The 12,148-nt window shown below is 47.0% G+C and overlaps 1 protein-coding gene across 4 annotated transcripts in view; it reads right to left on the bottom strand.

Annotated features, from left to right (window-relative positions):
* Nucleotides 1-12,148, bottom strand: part of LNX1 (ligand of numb-protein X 1) — a 176,251-nt gene that overhangs the window by 86,554 nt on the left and 77,549 nt on the right. The window contains exon 1 of one of the 4 annotated variants that reach the window (XM_045998322.1): nt 10,690-11,034. The exons of the other annotated variants lie outside the window; for them this stretch is intronic. Coding sequence (XP_045854278.1) covers nt 10,690-10,781 — 92 coding nt within the window. The 5' untranslated portion in view covers nt 10,782-11,034. Of the gene's footprint in view, nt 1-10,689; nt 11,035-12,148 lie in introns of those variants that run through there. 4 annotated transcript variants of the gene reach the window in all.

Raw genomic sequence — 12,148 nt, 5'->3', positions numbered from 1 at the left:
GAAGTTTGAACACTCTTTTCTTTGTCCCATTGACCCTGCCCTGTTCTACTTTTGAGCCCTAGACACACAATTCTTGTCTAGCTGCCATTTAGAGTTTTAAATTCTCTGAAGCAGGTCAGAAGTGTTTGGGGGCTTTTTATGGAAAGTCAGCATCTCTCAGGTGTTTAATCATTCTTTAAGATGTTAAAGGAATTAGAATTCTCTGATGCAGCTGGGCACTGTCCTGAGTTGAACCAGAGCCGGCCCAAAGGGGGGATACCTCTGGAAAGAGCCTCCAGTCATCAGACACCACTACCACCACTGCCGATACCACAGGGATCTCTTTTCTACAGAGAAAAAGTATGAGGGGGACAGAGAAAGGAAGTTGGCTTGTAGAGCAGCAAAGGGGGAAGCAAAAGTAGCTACCATTGGTCTCTAATGCTCATGCACAGGCGTGGTATGTGGGCTGTATATGCAGGAGCTCACGTAGCCCTTACAAAGATCACAAGGCTGAGCTCGGAGATGTCAAGGTGGCTGCCCAAAGGCCTGCATCTAGTAAGTACAGAGCCAAGGTCTGGATGGCTCTGGAGTCCATGCTCATGATCACCAAGCTACGTGACCTGCATCCACCTGATGACCCCTCAGATCCTCACAGGATTTGTGTCACGGGGGAAGGGGCTTGGGCTTCTGATGGTCCCCCAGATGTTTTTCTACAAAAACTGCAGCATTTTGAAGAAAAGGGCTATTGCAGATGGATTCACAACAGAAACCCTCTGATAGTCTCTTCATTCATCAGGAAGCTCATGAGACCAAAGAGGGTTTTTTTTTTTTGGCTGAGCCCTCTTATGTCTATTTCAGTGGAAAAAAAAAATAAGGATACCTGCTGGAAGGATCCATCTTCAGCACAATTTTAACTGAGAGAGAACCTATAGAAATATTTTGCCCAGAAAAATTTCATCTATAAAGGAATTTGCTTTTCTGGTTCAGAATCCATTGCGGTCCCCCAACCTGGCCCTAGTAAATTATAAAGACCTACAGCAACTTGACACCCAACCCAGTAATGCCATCTTCACAGCAACAAAGGGAGATGTGGTAGTGGGGTTGGGGGACGTGGGGGGAAGTCCACATCCTAGAATCAGGATGCCTGTGTTCCAGGCTGCCTGGCTCATCTAGGGGAGCTTTCCTAACCTCAAGGACTCTTATCTCTCTCATCAGGAAGATGGGGATTCCCTGCGTTTGCCATGAGTTTCAAGGGAGGTAATTTATCTACCATTACCACAGCTAACGTTTGCAGCACACTTACGATATTCCAGGTGTCCACTAAGTGTCTCATGCATGTATTTCATTCTTACCCCATGAAGTAGGTGCTACCACTAAGAGCTCTGATTGAAGGAAGGGGAACTTCTGGCCCCACTGGGGTGAATTAATCTCTCCAAGGTTACATAGCTGGTAAGTGATGCACCAGCATTTGGACTCAGATCTGAGTGGCTTCAGAGACTATATTTTTAATTACTAGAAGCTGAAGCTTATAAGTGTTTCATGATTGGGTTCAGCCCTGCTGCTCTGCTGCCTTCCATTGTACGTGAAACCCTTGGAATGTCATGTTCAAATGGAAAGCCTTATTACTGTCAAAGGGCCCCAGTTTTTGCAAATGGGTCAAGGAATTCCTGAGAACATTCTGAGCGTGCACATCTGGTCAGATCCCCTCAGAGGACACTCAGTTCCTAACAGGTGATGGGTCAGTTGCACATCTATGTCCTTGCTTTGCCCGAAGCTATTTAAAATTTTAATAACTAGCTCCAGCCTTATGGTTCCTGAGGCTACATTAAAATAATGATGCATTTTCCCCCCAAAAGTGTCATGATGTGCTTGAGGTCACATGATTTGGTGCTGACAGGGCTGAATCTTTCCGGTAAATTACTATGCCTCAGTTTCTTCTATATAAATGGGAAGATTGGACCAGATCATCTCCATGGCCTCCTTTGGCTCTAAAAAAGGATGGTTCTGGGCCACAGACTCCACCAGCCAAGTAACATACTGGATCAGGCTTTCCTCTTCAAATTGGGGAAGGGGGAAGATGGATAGGAAAGAGGAAGGAAGTAGGAGTTTCAGTGTGATGGTAACAAGGAAGAGAACTAAGTGGCTGAGGGGGACTCTGGGAAGAGAAGGGGGTGTGGGAAAGGAGCCACCCATGGGAGTGGAGCCGCATGGGAAGCGTGGCCCTTGCCCACCGGCAAATGGCTCTATCCTCTCTGGGCTTCACCCTGAAATACTGGGCACGCTCTCTCAGCTCAGCCACTTACCTGCCTCTTCAGTGAGGGAGGGAAGAAAAAAGGGACCGTATGGTTTCAGCAATCCCTTTTTCTTGATTTCAGGCCATCTGTGCTCATTGTGGATGGAGCGTTATGGTCAAATTTCATGACAGCAAAGACTCCCAACTATTGTAGGATGTGCCATTATTTTACAGGTTACCAAGAAAGAAAAATACTGCCCCTTATCGTTGTACAGTGTCATTGATAAGATGCAACTGGCTTTCAGAGATATTAACTATTTTAGAATTGATGAAATGCATTCTTGTATTTATTGCTATAATTAAAACCTATACTTAAAGGGTTTGCCATGTACCAGGAACTGTATTATGTGCTTTACATAATCTCATTCAGCACTTACCACAACCTGTGAGGTAGGTGTTGTTATCCCCATTTATAGAGGAAAAAAGCTCAGAGAGGCTAAGTAATTTGCCCAAGGTTGCCCAGCTGGCAGAGACCAAATAGGAACCTGAGTCAGTCTGACTCCAGAGCATGTGCCTTTAGTCATCAAGTTCTCTCATCACCAGCTTTCACAGTGGTGGTCCATTATGGTCCTTGGGATGACAAAGGGACTTAGTCATTGTCTTGGGGCCCTGGCTTTCCCTTCTCTTACTCTAGGTAGGAATGCTAATGAAGAGGATGGAGAAGGCACCACAGGTATCTCCTTGGCCCATGGGGAATTGGGAAAACTCTTCTTAGCTTTGGATATGCAAGAGTTAAAACACAAAAGAAGTAGGCAGCAGAATTCCCAAAGCTGTCTCTACACGGAAATAGAGAGTAGTGAGGGGAAGGTGGGGGACACACAGACTGTAGGTCATTGCTCACACAGAGGGGGTTACTGTAAGACTGATGATTATGCCTCGAAGCATGCAGGAGCCTTCCAAGGATTTGCCTGGGGACCTGGAAAGTATGAATTCATGTTTGTGTCTTAAAAAGAGGACTCCTCAAACTCTAAATCCTAAAGGTTTCACAACCCAGGTTCCTCTCCAGCCCCACTCCTGGGGCAGGGGGGCAACGAGGGAGGTTTATGAAAATAGGTATGGTTGAGTAGAGGAAACTGGGAGAGTAGGGTACACTTGGGCCACATGAAGAAGTGATGGTCCAAAAAAGGAGTGGGGGGGATGACTAAGGAAAGATGTCTGGTTCTTTGGCCCACAGTTTTCTTTGGCCTGCAAAAATGGGCCATTTCCTGCCCTATGCCTTCCAAGGCCAATCCCACAGACAGGCAGTGGGAAATCTACTGTTTACTTTGAAAGGGCAGTGTTCCAATGCAAGAGGAGTCCTTAGAGTCCGTAACTCTGTGGTGGTCTCCAAAGTGCAGACACCCATGAGGAATATGGGGAGGAGGCAACAGAACTCTTAATGTAGACTTTGTCCTTTTCCAGTATTTGTGCTAGGTTTTCTAATGGGTAGAATATAGTAATACAGGTGTAAGCAGATAGCTATACATTGGATAGGCATACGGACCAATTTCCTTATCGATACGGGTCTGTGACCAAAAAGTTGGAAGACTATCACCTTCAGGAGAAGACTATAACCCCATTCTCTTTAAGTTCCCCTCAAAGCTCTGGAAGACAAGATAAAAAAAAAAAAACCCCACTCATTCTGGATACAGTCACAGAATTGTTTTGGATCTTGCCTTTACATTTCCCTCAACTTGGTAGTAAATAAATACAATTATTTTTTCTCTTTGTCCAGCTACTAGCCTAGTAGTTGGAGTTTGCCAAAGCTACATTCCTCAAAATTTACCTTAAGAATTCCTGTTTATTTTGCATTGATGATGAGGGGGGTGGAGAGAAGGTATAATTAAGAGATATGGCAACCAACTGCAAAGTGTAGACCTTATTTAGCTCATGATTCAAATAATCTGTAAGAAGAAAAGATAGACAAATGGGGAAAATTTGAACTGACTGGATATTTGATATAAAAGAATTATAATTAATTGTTTCTGGTGTGATTGTAGTGTTATGGTTAAGAATCTTTACCCTTTAGAGATAAATACTAAAAGGTCTACCAATCAAATACAGGGTTTGAAGTTTCCTTGAAAACAACTCAAGGATCTAGATGAAACAAGATATCCATGAAATGTTATTTAAGATGGGAGACAGGGTACCTGGGGATTTATTACACTTTTCTACGTGTACATTGAGATTTCATTTTAAGAAGTTAAAAAGAAAATAAAGTCAACCAAACATGAAGCAATCAGTGAGAGAGTCCTGCTGTGAAAGAAACCCTCACTTTGTCAGTCATGCACCTGAGTCATGTGACCCAAAGAAAGGCAAATGCGATTGGCTAAGCATATGGGTGGGATCTTGAAACTTTCAGAGTTTGCATTTTAGACCAGAAAGGGAATGGTTTGGGACTGGAGTTGCTTTACTGCTTGCAAAAGAGAACTTGCTGATTCCTAATGGAATGAATAAATAGATAAATAAATAAATAAATAAAACCATTAAGTTAGATCCCTGTGAAATTTGGACATCAAAGAATGATTGCAAAGCAACATTTTGATGAGTTAAGTACAGATGAACCGGGAACATGCGGCTTCAATTTCCTTCCAAATATACACGTTTGTAGATTTAAGGACAAATGCTCTATTAAACACGTGCTAAACTGCAATGCTTCGAAAGACATTAATAGAGTCACTGAACCCAAGTGGGCCCTGGCTCTGGTCCCCCAGATTGGAGCATGTTCCTCTCCTTTGGAAAAGGATTTCTCCACCTCACCCCATTTCCTCTGTAAACTCTACCTCCTTCCTTCCGGGTCTAATCCAAACTTGACTTCAGATTCTCAAAACATAGGACAAGAAAAATCCAGAGATCAGCAACTTTTTTTTTCCTCCTCTGTTTTGATGAGAAAGAAGCAAATTCTTGGAGACCCAACTTGGAAAGTGTTTACTGGCAAATCCATAAAGCTCACCCTGTTGGTTTACACTTGGGAGGTGCTGGGAGTAGTTAACACAGTGAAGGGCAGAGGAAATGGGGACTGAGGTAATACCACTATGCTCCCTCCCCTCCTCTCTCAGGCCAGAAAGAGCCCAAATGCAACCATCTAGAGCAACCTCATGCAGAGCTCCACATGGTACAAAGCTTTTGAAGATGACATTCTCCCAGGCTATGTGGCTCCGAACCCAATACCCAGCCCATGGCTAGCTGAAGTCATCAGGGAACAGAGAAGTTACTAGGGCCTATGTCGCTGCAGAGCCTTGACCTAGAGAATGGGAACCTGAGAAGCTGGACCAGGGCCAAATGAGTGCCACACAACACAAAGGCCAGTGATCTTCACTGGAGTGCCTGGAAGGTTGAGCTAGGAGTGATTTAAGATGCTCTTTGGCCTGCAAGCCCCAAAGTGAATGTTTCTGCTGCAGGAAGATGGTGCAGTTTGTCAGAAAGTGTGTTTTGCAGGTTGGTTGGAGAAAGTTCCGCTAGGGAGACGGTGGGTGGTTGGAGTCCTTGGACCTAAGACACTCGGTGGGTGTTCTGCATCTCTGAAGCCTGGGCCCTACCCCACCTCCCAGGGAGGACACACACAAGGCTGTCACAGAGCTCCTGCTGCTCTTGGCAGCTCCTACAAGAGACCTCATCTGTCCATAGCCCTCAATGGTTCCAATTATGAAATTGGAGTCACTCATCTTAATTTCCCCGCACACAGAATTCCAGGGGGAATAAAACTTCCCTGCTTGAAACTGCTGTCTCTACAGGGGTCAGAGGGGAATTTCTCCCTCCAGATACTGGCACGAACACTGTTCACAGATAGGCCACTTACAAACCAAAAATATTTGGCTACACACTGTAATGACATCCATTTCCTGACTTCCTGAGAAGTCACAATGGCAGCGGCATTGGCTTTGGAGACTGGCCATCCTGCGGTGACTGTGCCTCCCTGTCTTCGTGCTTTGCAAAGCGGGACCTAGGACGCACTCAGACTTCCACCATGGGCGTGAACGCAGCACCCAGCCACACGGGAAGTGGAAGTGAGAAGTGCTGGGAGTGTGACAGGAGCTAAAAATGGTAAGGTGGGGGGGACACAAAACTTTTCAGTTTTCTGTAAATGGCTCTTAAGAGTTGGGTGTGTACCATAGAACGCATCTCACCAGCGACCAGACTCAAAGGTTTTTCCCTGGCGTTCTAGCTCAACAAAGTACACAGAGAGACATTACCCAAGCTAAAGGAGATCAAAGCCATTGCTTTCTGCAACCCCAGAGACGAGGCTGGCTCGAATCCTTAGAGCAGGATCAACAAGCTCCCTTCCACAGAAACCAAACTAGGGTCTTCTTCAGAAGACCTTGCAGTATATGTAGCAGTTGGCCAAGATAGGAGCCAAATTCCTGTCGCCTGGTTTCATGGAAGCAAGAAGGGTGTAGAAGCTGGGTGTGCAGAGGGGAACATTCCCCAGGCTCTCTCTCAGGACTCACCAGGTAGAGGAGACGGACCGGGGAGGAGACAGAGCAGACCTGGAGAGCGGAGGGCTTGTTCTCTGCAGGGGAAAGTCAGGGTGAGCGAACATGCGAGCTAGAGCCAAGAGTTCTTTTGCGGCAGGGCCCAAAAGAATCACCTGGGGAGCTTGGTGAGCATGAAGATGGTGGCCCATGAGGATCACCTGGGTACTTCAGAAGGGAAACAGATGCGCTCTGCCAAATATTTTTGATTTAGCAGGTTTTAGAGCCCAAATATCTGCATTGAGAAAAACAAACCCAGCCCTTAGTTCTCACCTGAGGGGTCCTCAGAACCCACGCTGCTCTCAAGACTTCACCTGTAAGTCTCCTCAGGTGTACTGCAGCCCAGAAGGGTGAGAAGGCCCTACCCGTGCTCATGCTTATGAGACTAGAGTCCATTTCTTACATTCACTTTGGGGTCTAGGAAATTTGGAGAGTTTGTGGAAGAGTGGGGGTGAGGGTTCATGGGGGGAGAGAGCATGGTCCTTCGTGGTCATGGGGTGCTCTTTGTGGGTCCTGAGAGCAATCCTAAATGCCCTGTCTCTAACCTAGGTACTGGGATTCCACATCAAATGCTCTGGGTTTTGGCTGCTTCTGTGGAATTCACTGTCTGTGTCAAGGCACTAGGTGGTCATGGACGTGTTTAAAGACAGAGACGCCCATGGTCATAAACGGTTGACTCTGAGGCCCAACTTGGGCAGGCAGAAGTGATCTGCTGGAGCGTTGCTGCTTTGTTTTAAATTGAATTTGAATGCTTTGAGACACTATATGTATCTTCTATAATACGTATTATACAGATCATATACATATATAATAATATATATTAAACTGTATGTAATGTCTAAAAACATTTGAATTGCACACATGCACACAACTGTTGTTCAGAGGCATCACCAGTTCCTTTTGTCTTACACCTGAATGATTCACATACTTAAATAACTCCTTCCTGGTTCCTGTAGGCATTCGGGTTTGTGGCCCCCCAGACCCCACGCTATAACTGACGCTTTTTACGGGATTAGTTCCAATTTTCCAGCTGGGCTCTGAGGAACAGGACCCAGACTGAGAGAACCTTTGCCTTAAAGAGGAAAGAAAATCCAGGAGGGTCTCTGCAGCTGGGAGCATGGCAGACACAGGTCAACCTCACCCAAGGCCAAGGTGCCAAAGCTCAGATGAAGGGGGGGCGGGGCAGGAGGAAACGTGGCTTCCCAGCGCTTTCCAGTGATTCCACACAGCTCTGCCTGCTTTCAAGATCCCAGTGGCCTAGGGTAGTGAGAGAAGTGTCTTTTCATCTCAGGAACATGCAGCCACCATCCCATGGCCCTAACTTCCAAGAACAGTGAAGGGATCCAGCAGTCCCATTTACTTCTCTCCATTGTCGTTTCTCAAAGCTTTGGTGACAACCACAGCCACCTGGCAACCTCTGTGAGTGCCCTTTACCCTGCCTGAAGTGCTTTCTTTTCCCATCTGTGATTCTACCCACTCTTTCCCTAATGACTTAAAAATCTAGCTCAAACTGCCAACTTCCCTAGAAGCATTCCCTGACCAATTTCATGGAAATGGGCAAACTCTACTTCCTCTCAACTTATTGCCTATCCTACTTTTCCTTTTTAATTACTTTTATTAACATATGATGTATTATTTCCCCTTATGCCTTGGCTCACTGCTTATATTTCTGAAGTATATAAATTTCATCTTCTCAGTTAGATTGTCAGCTCCTTGAGGGTTGGTACCATACCAATTTTTTTACAGTCTGTATTTCTCAAAGCACCACCACAGTACCTGAAACTTGTCATTAATTTACCGATTAGTTCATTATCACACTAGTAGCTTCAGGTAATAGGTACACAGAATTCTCTCATCAGTCATGCCAGGGACTGGAAGCTTCCAGAAAGTTCTGGCAAATTAGTCTGGGAACACCATCCTGGCAATTTCCGGGCATTAGGCTTCTTGGATTACATCACATCTTGGAAAGAATGGCCTGCTTGGGTCCAGTCAGTCAATATAAAAGTTTCCTTGATTCACGCACTTGTAGCAAAGAAACCTGATAGACCAGTGTGAAGAGCCTTCCTTTAATGAGGCTGTAAAACTGAAAGTAACTTAATGGAGAGGCTCAGGAGCGCCTGCAGTGGGTTGAGTGGTGGTCCCCCAAAAGATGTCCACCTGGAACTTGTGAACATGACCTTACTTAGAAAAAGATGTAATTAAGTTAAAGATCTCAAGAGGAAATCATCCTGGATGATGCAGGTAGACCCTAAACCCAATGCCAAGTGTCCTTATAAGCAGAGGAAAAGACAGAATGGGAAAGACACAAGTGGAAGGTCACACGGCGACAAAAGCAGAGATTGGAGCAATGCGGCCAGGAGCCAAGACGTGCCTGCAGCCACCAGGAACGGGAGGATTCTCTCTGATAGACTTCCGGGGGAGTGTGGCCCTGCCTGCACCTTGATTTCAAGGCCCTGGCTTCCAGAACCGAGAGAGAAGAGATTTCGGATGCATTAACCTACCAAACATGCGGTCACCACTACAGCAGCCCCTAGGAAAGGAGCGCAGCGGCCAAGAAGGACAACAGGTGGGGCAAGGGTACCGAGGAGGGGCACTGTGGCACCTGACTTCAGAGACACCCTCAAAGGAGAAGAAGGAGACTTGCCATAATCCCAAGGATCTTGCCCTTGTATATTTCTCCAGAAAAGCTTCCATATGCCATTATTACCCCAGAGACGCTCACCATCTGGGCTTAACCCACATACTTCCCTTTTGAGGCTTCTTATCTGAGGACTGGGGTTCCAGTCCAAAAAGATGGGACCATCTAATCCTAAAGTGCAGGGTCTTCAGAAGGAATCGTGTGTCTCCAAGGACCTTTGTTCTCTCCTCTGTTTATCAAGAATTTATTGAGCATCTACTATGCTATACACATTGGCTAGTCTGGCTAATTACAAAAGAGGTCCTGGTTATCACCACACGCTCAGGGGCGTGGGGTGGGGGTGAGGTTACCTCTATCTATATCCCATCCACCGAGCTTCTCACATCTCAGCCCTTGGCCGGAAACGGTTCACATTCACCTGCAATCCTCTTGTCAGGCTCACTAACAAAAGGAGTCAAAAACATCACGGTGGAGTTTGGGTGGGTGAGTCATTTCCTCTTATAAAATGGACATCGGTCATGTAGGAAAATGTCTGTATTTTCTTCGAGAGGCCCAGTGAAGTATTTGGGGGCACAGTGAAGTATTTGGGGGCAAAAGGTCGTGACTGCCATTTACTCCCAACTACCTGAATAAAAGACACGAAGCAAACGTGGCAAGCAGTCATGGTGCGACCGAAGTGATGGGGTGTGGGGGCTCGCCGCGCCGTTTTCTCGGCTCGTCCATACGTTTACAAATGGTCAAACCCCAAACTCCGGCGGACATCTATTATTTATTTATTTATTTTTTTACACGCAGGGCGATCGCTCTGCTGCGCTGATGCTGTCCGTGTTTTCAGGTACAAAGACTGAGTGTCTCCATAAAGGGAGTTGTCTTCTCTGAACTAGAAATGCACGACAGGGGCTGCAGATCTGTGTCTGCAAGCCCGGTTCTTAATTGCTCTTTGGTTCTATTTATGGAAGGAAGAGAAGACACATCTATTGAGAAAAAGTCGGGTACCAAAAAAGAAAAACAACAACAACAACAACAAACCGAACAAACGCAGCATTGGCACAGAAGCAGGAAGAAAATGCCTCGCTGGGAAAGCAGGGCATCCATAAGATGGTGGTTTTTGTTTTTTGGTTTTGTTTTTGTTTTTTTTCCCTTTGGTAAGTTACAGACCTAAGCATGCCGCTTGAGACTGCTGGCTGCTGGGTGCTTTGTCAAGTGCATCTAGATCATGTGGGATTGATTCCTTTAAACAGACACACCAGCCAGGGAACGGAGTCCGGTTCTACCCCCAACACACCCGACACACACACACAGGCAGGCAGCGTGATCGCGGGACTCACAGTTCTGAGCACAGGAAATGCAGGTTGCCCACATTGTCAATGTAGTTGGCAGGGCTGAGCCAGGGCAGGACCAGCAGCAGAAGCGCCTTCATTTTTCCGACCAGGAGGCTGCTTTCTTCCCAGCCACCTTCGCTCTGTCAGCTGTAGGGGCCCAGCCCAGCTCAGTTCCCTGAAACAAGCCTGGCCATCTCCCCACAGTCAGCAGAGAGAAGGCATGTTATGTGGAACCCTGGGATGGAGCCACGCTGAAAAATCACAGGCCTGGAAGAGGGTTGTGCCCTTTGCTTCTCAGATGGGGAGACAGGAGCCCCGAGGGACCCACCATGGTTGGCAAGAGGGCTCGGCTGAGAGCAAGCAGGCTGATACCCGGGAAAGGGACCTGCCCCTCCTGCAGGATGCCGACTGGTTCTTGGGAAGCAGCTGGTACATTGACATCACCGGCCGGGAGCAGATGGACTGGAAGCTGAGCTGCGTGGGGAGAGGGCATGGGCATGACACGTTCACACCCCACAGTGTGGCTAGGCAAAGCATCAAAAGCTGTCCCCTGCTTTGCTAGAGGAAGACACTGTAAGAAATTAGCATCCTGGCACCCAGCCTGGAGATGGGAGCTCGAAGTGAGTCTCCAGATATTGCGACAGAGGAGGGTTAAACGTGAACCGACTCCGCGTCCGAGTGTATATTTAGAACATGCCTTTAGGATGTTTTACCTGTCCCTGTCCTGATGACACTGGCAGTCCTTAAGAGAAGTGTCAGCTTCTCTATTCACTTGGGCAACCGGCCCTTTACAAGGTTATGGCTGAGTTGCTCTCTTTGAGAATAGCGGAGAGCCGTGATAGACACACCTGGACTTCTGTCGGAACCAGGTTCAGGTTCAGGTTCAGGTTCCGGTTCTGCATGAAGGGAAGTCTCTCTGTTCCTCTTCCTTCCCTGAGACGCTGAACTGAGCTCTGGTACCAGCTGTAGGATGCTGGGCAGTCGATGTAATCCCCCGAGCCTAGCTGCCTCCTCTCTGAAGCGGAGCTCTCTTCATGCCTGACCCGTTCGACACAAATCTGCAGCCCCTGTCGTGCCTTTCTAGTTGAGAGAAGACATCTCCCTTTATTGAGACACTCAGTCTTTGTCCCATCAGGACTTCTTTGCATGCCTAAGCTCTGTGATACCCCAGAAGCTCCCGGGACTCCCCCTTCTTTTCCTCCATCTTCAAGAGAACTAGGATCTGGGGCGCCTGGATGGCTCAGTCGGTTAAGCATCTGCCTTCGGCTCAGGTCATGATCCCAGGGTCCTGGGATTGGGTCCCACATCGGGCTCCTTACTCAGCAGAGAGCCTGCTTTTCCTTCTGTGCCCTGCTCCCCCTGCTTGTGCACTCTCGCTCTCCCTCTGACAAAAAAATAAATAAAATCTTTAAAAAAAAAAAAAAAAAGAGGGCTAGAATCCATTTTGGTCTTTCTGGCTCAAGGC

The sequence above is a fragment of the Meles meles genome, chromosome 2, assembly GCF_922984935.1.
Source record: "Meles meles chromosome 2, mMelMel3.1 paternal haplotype, whole genome shotgun sequence".
In the NCBI taxonomy this organism is placed as follows: Eukaryota; Metazoa; Chordata; class Mammalia; order Carnivora; family Mustelidae; genus Meles; species Meles meles.
This window is presented reverse-complemented; position numbering and strand designations above follow the sequence as displayed.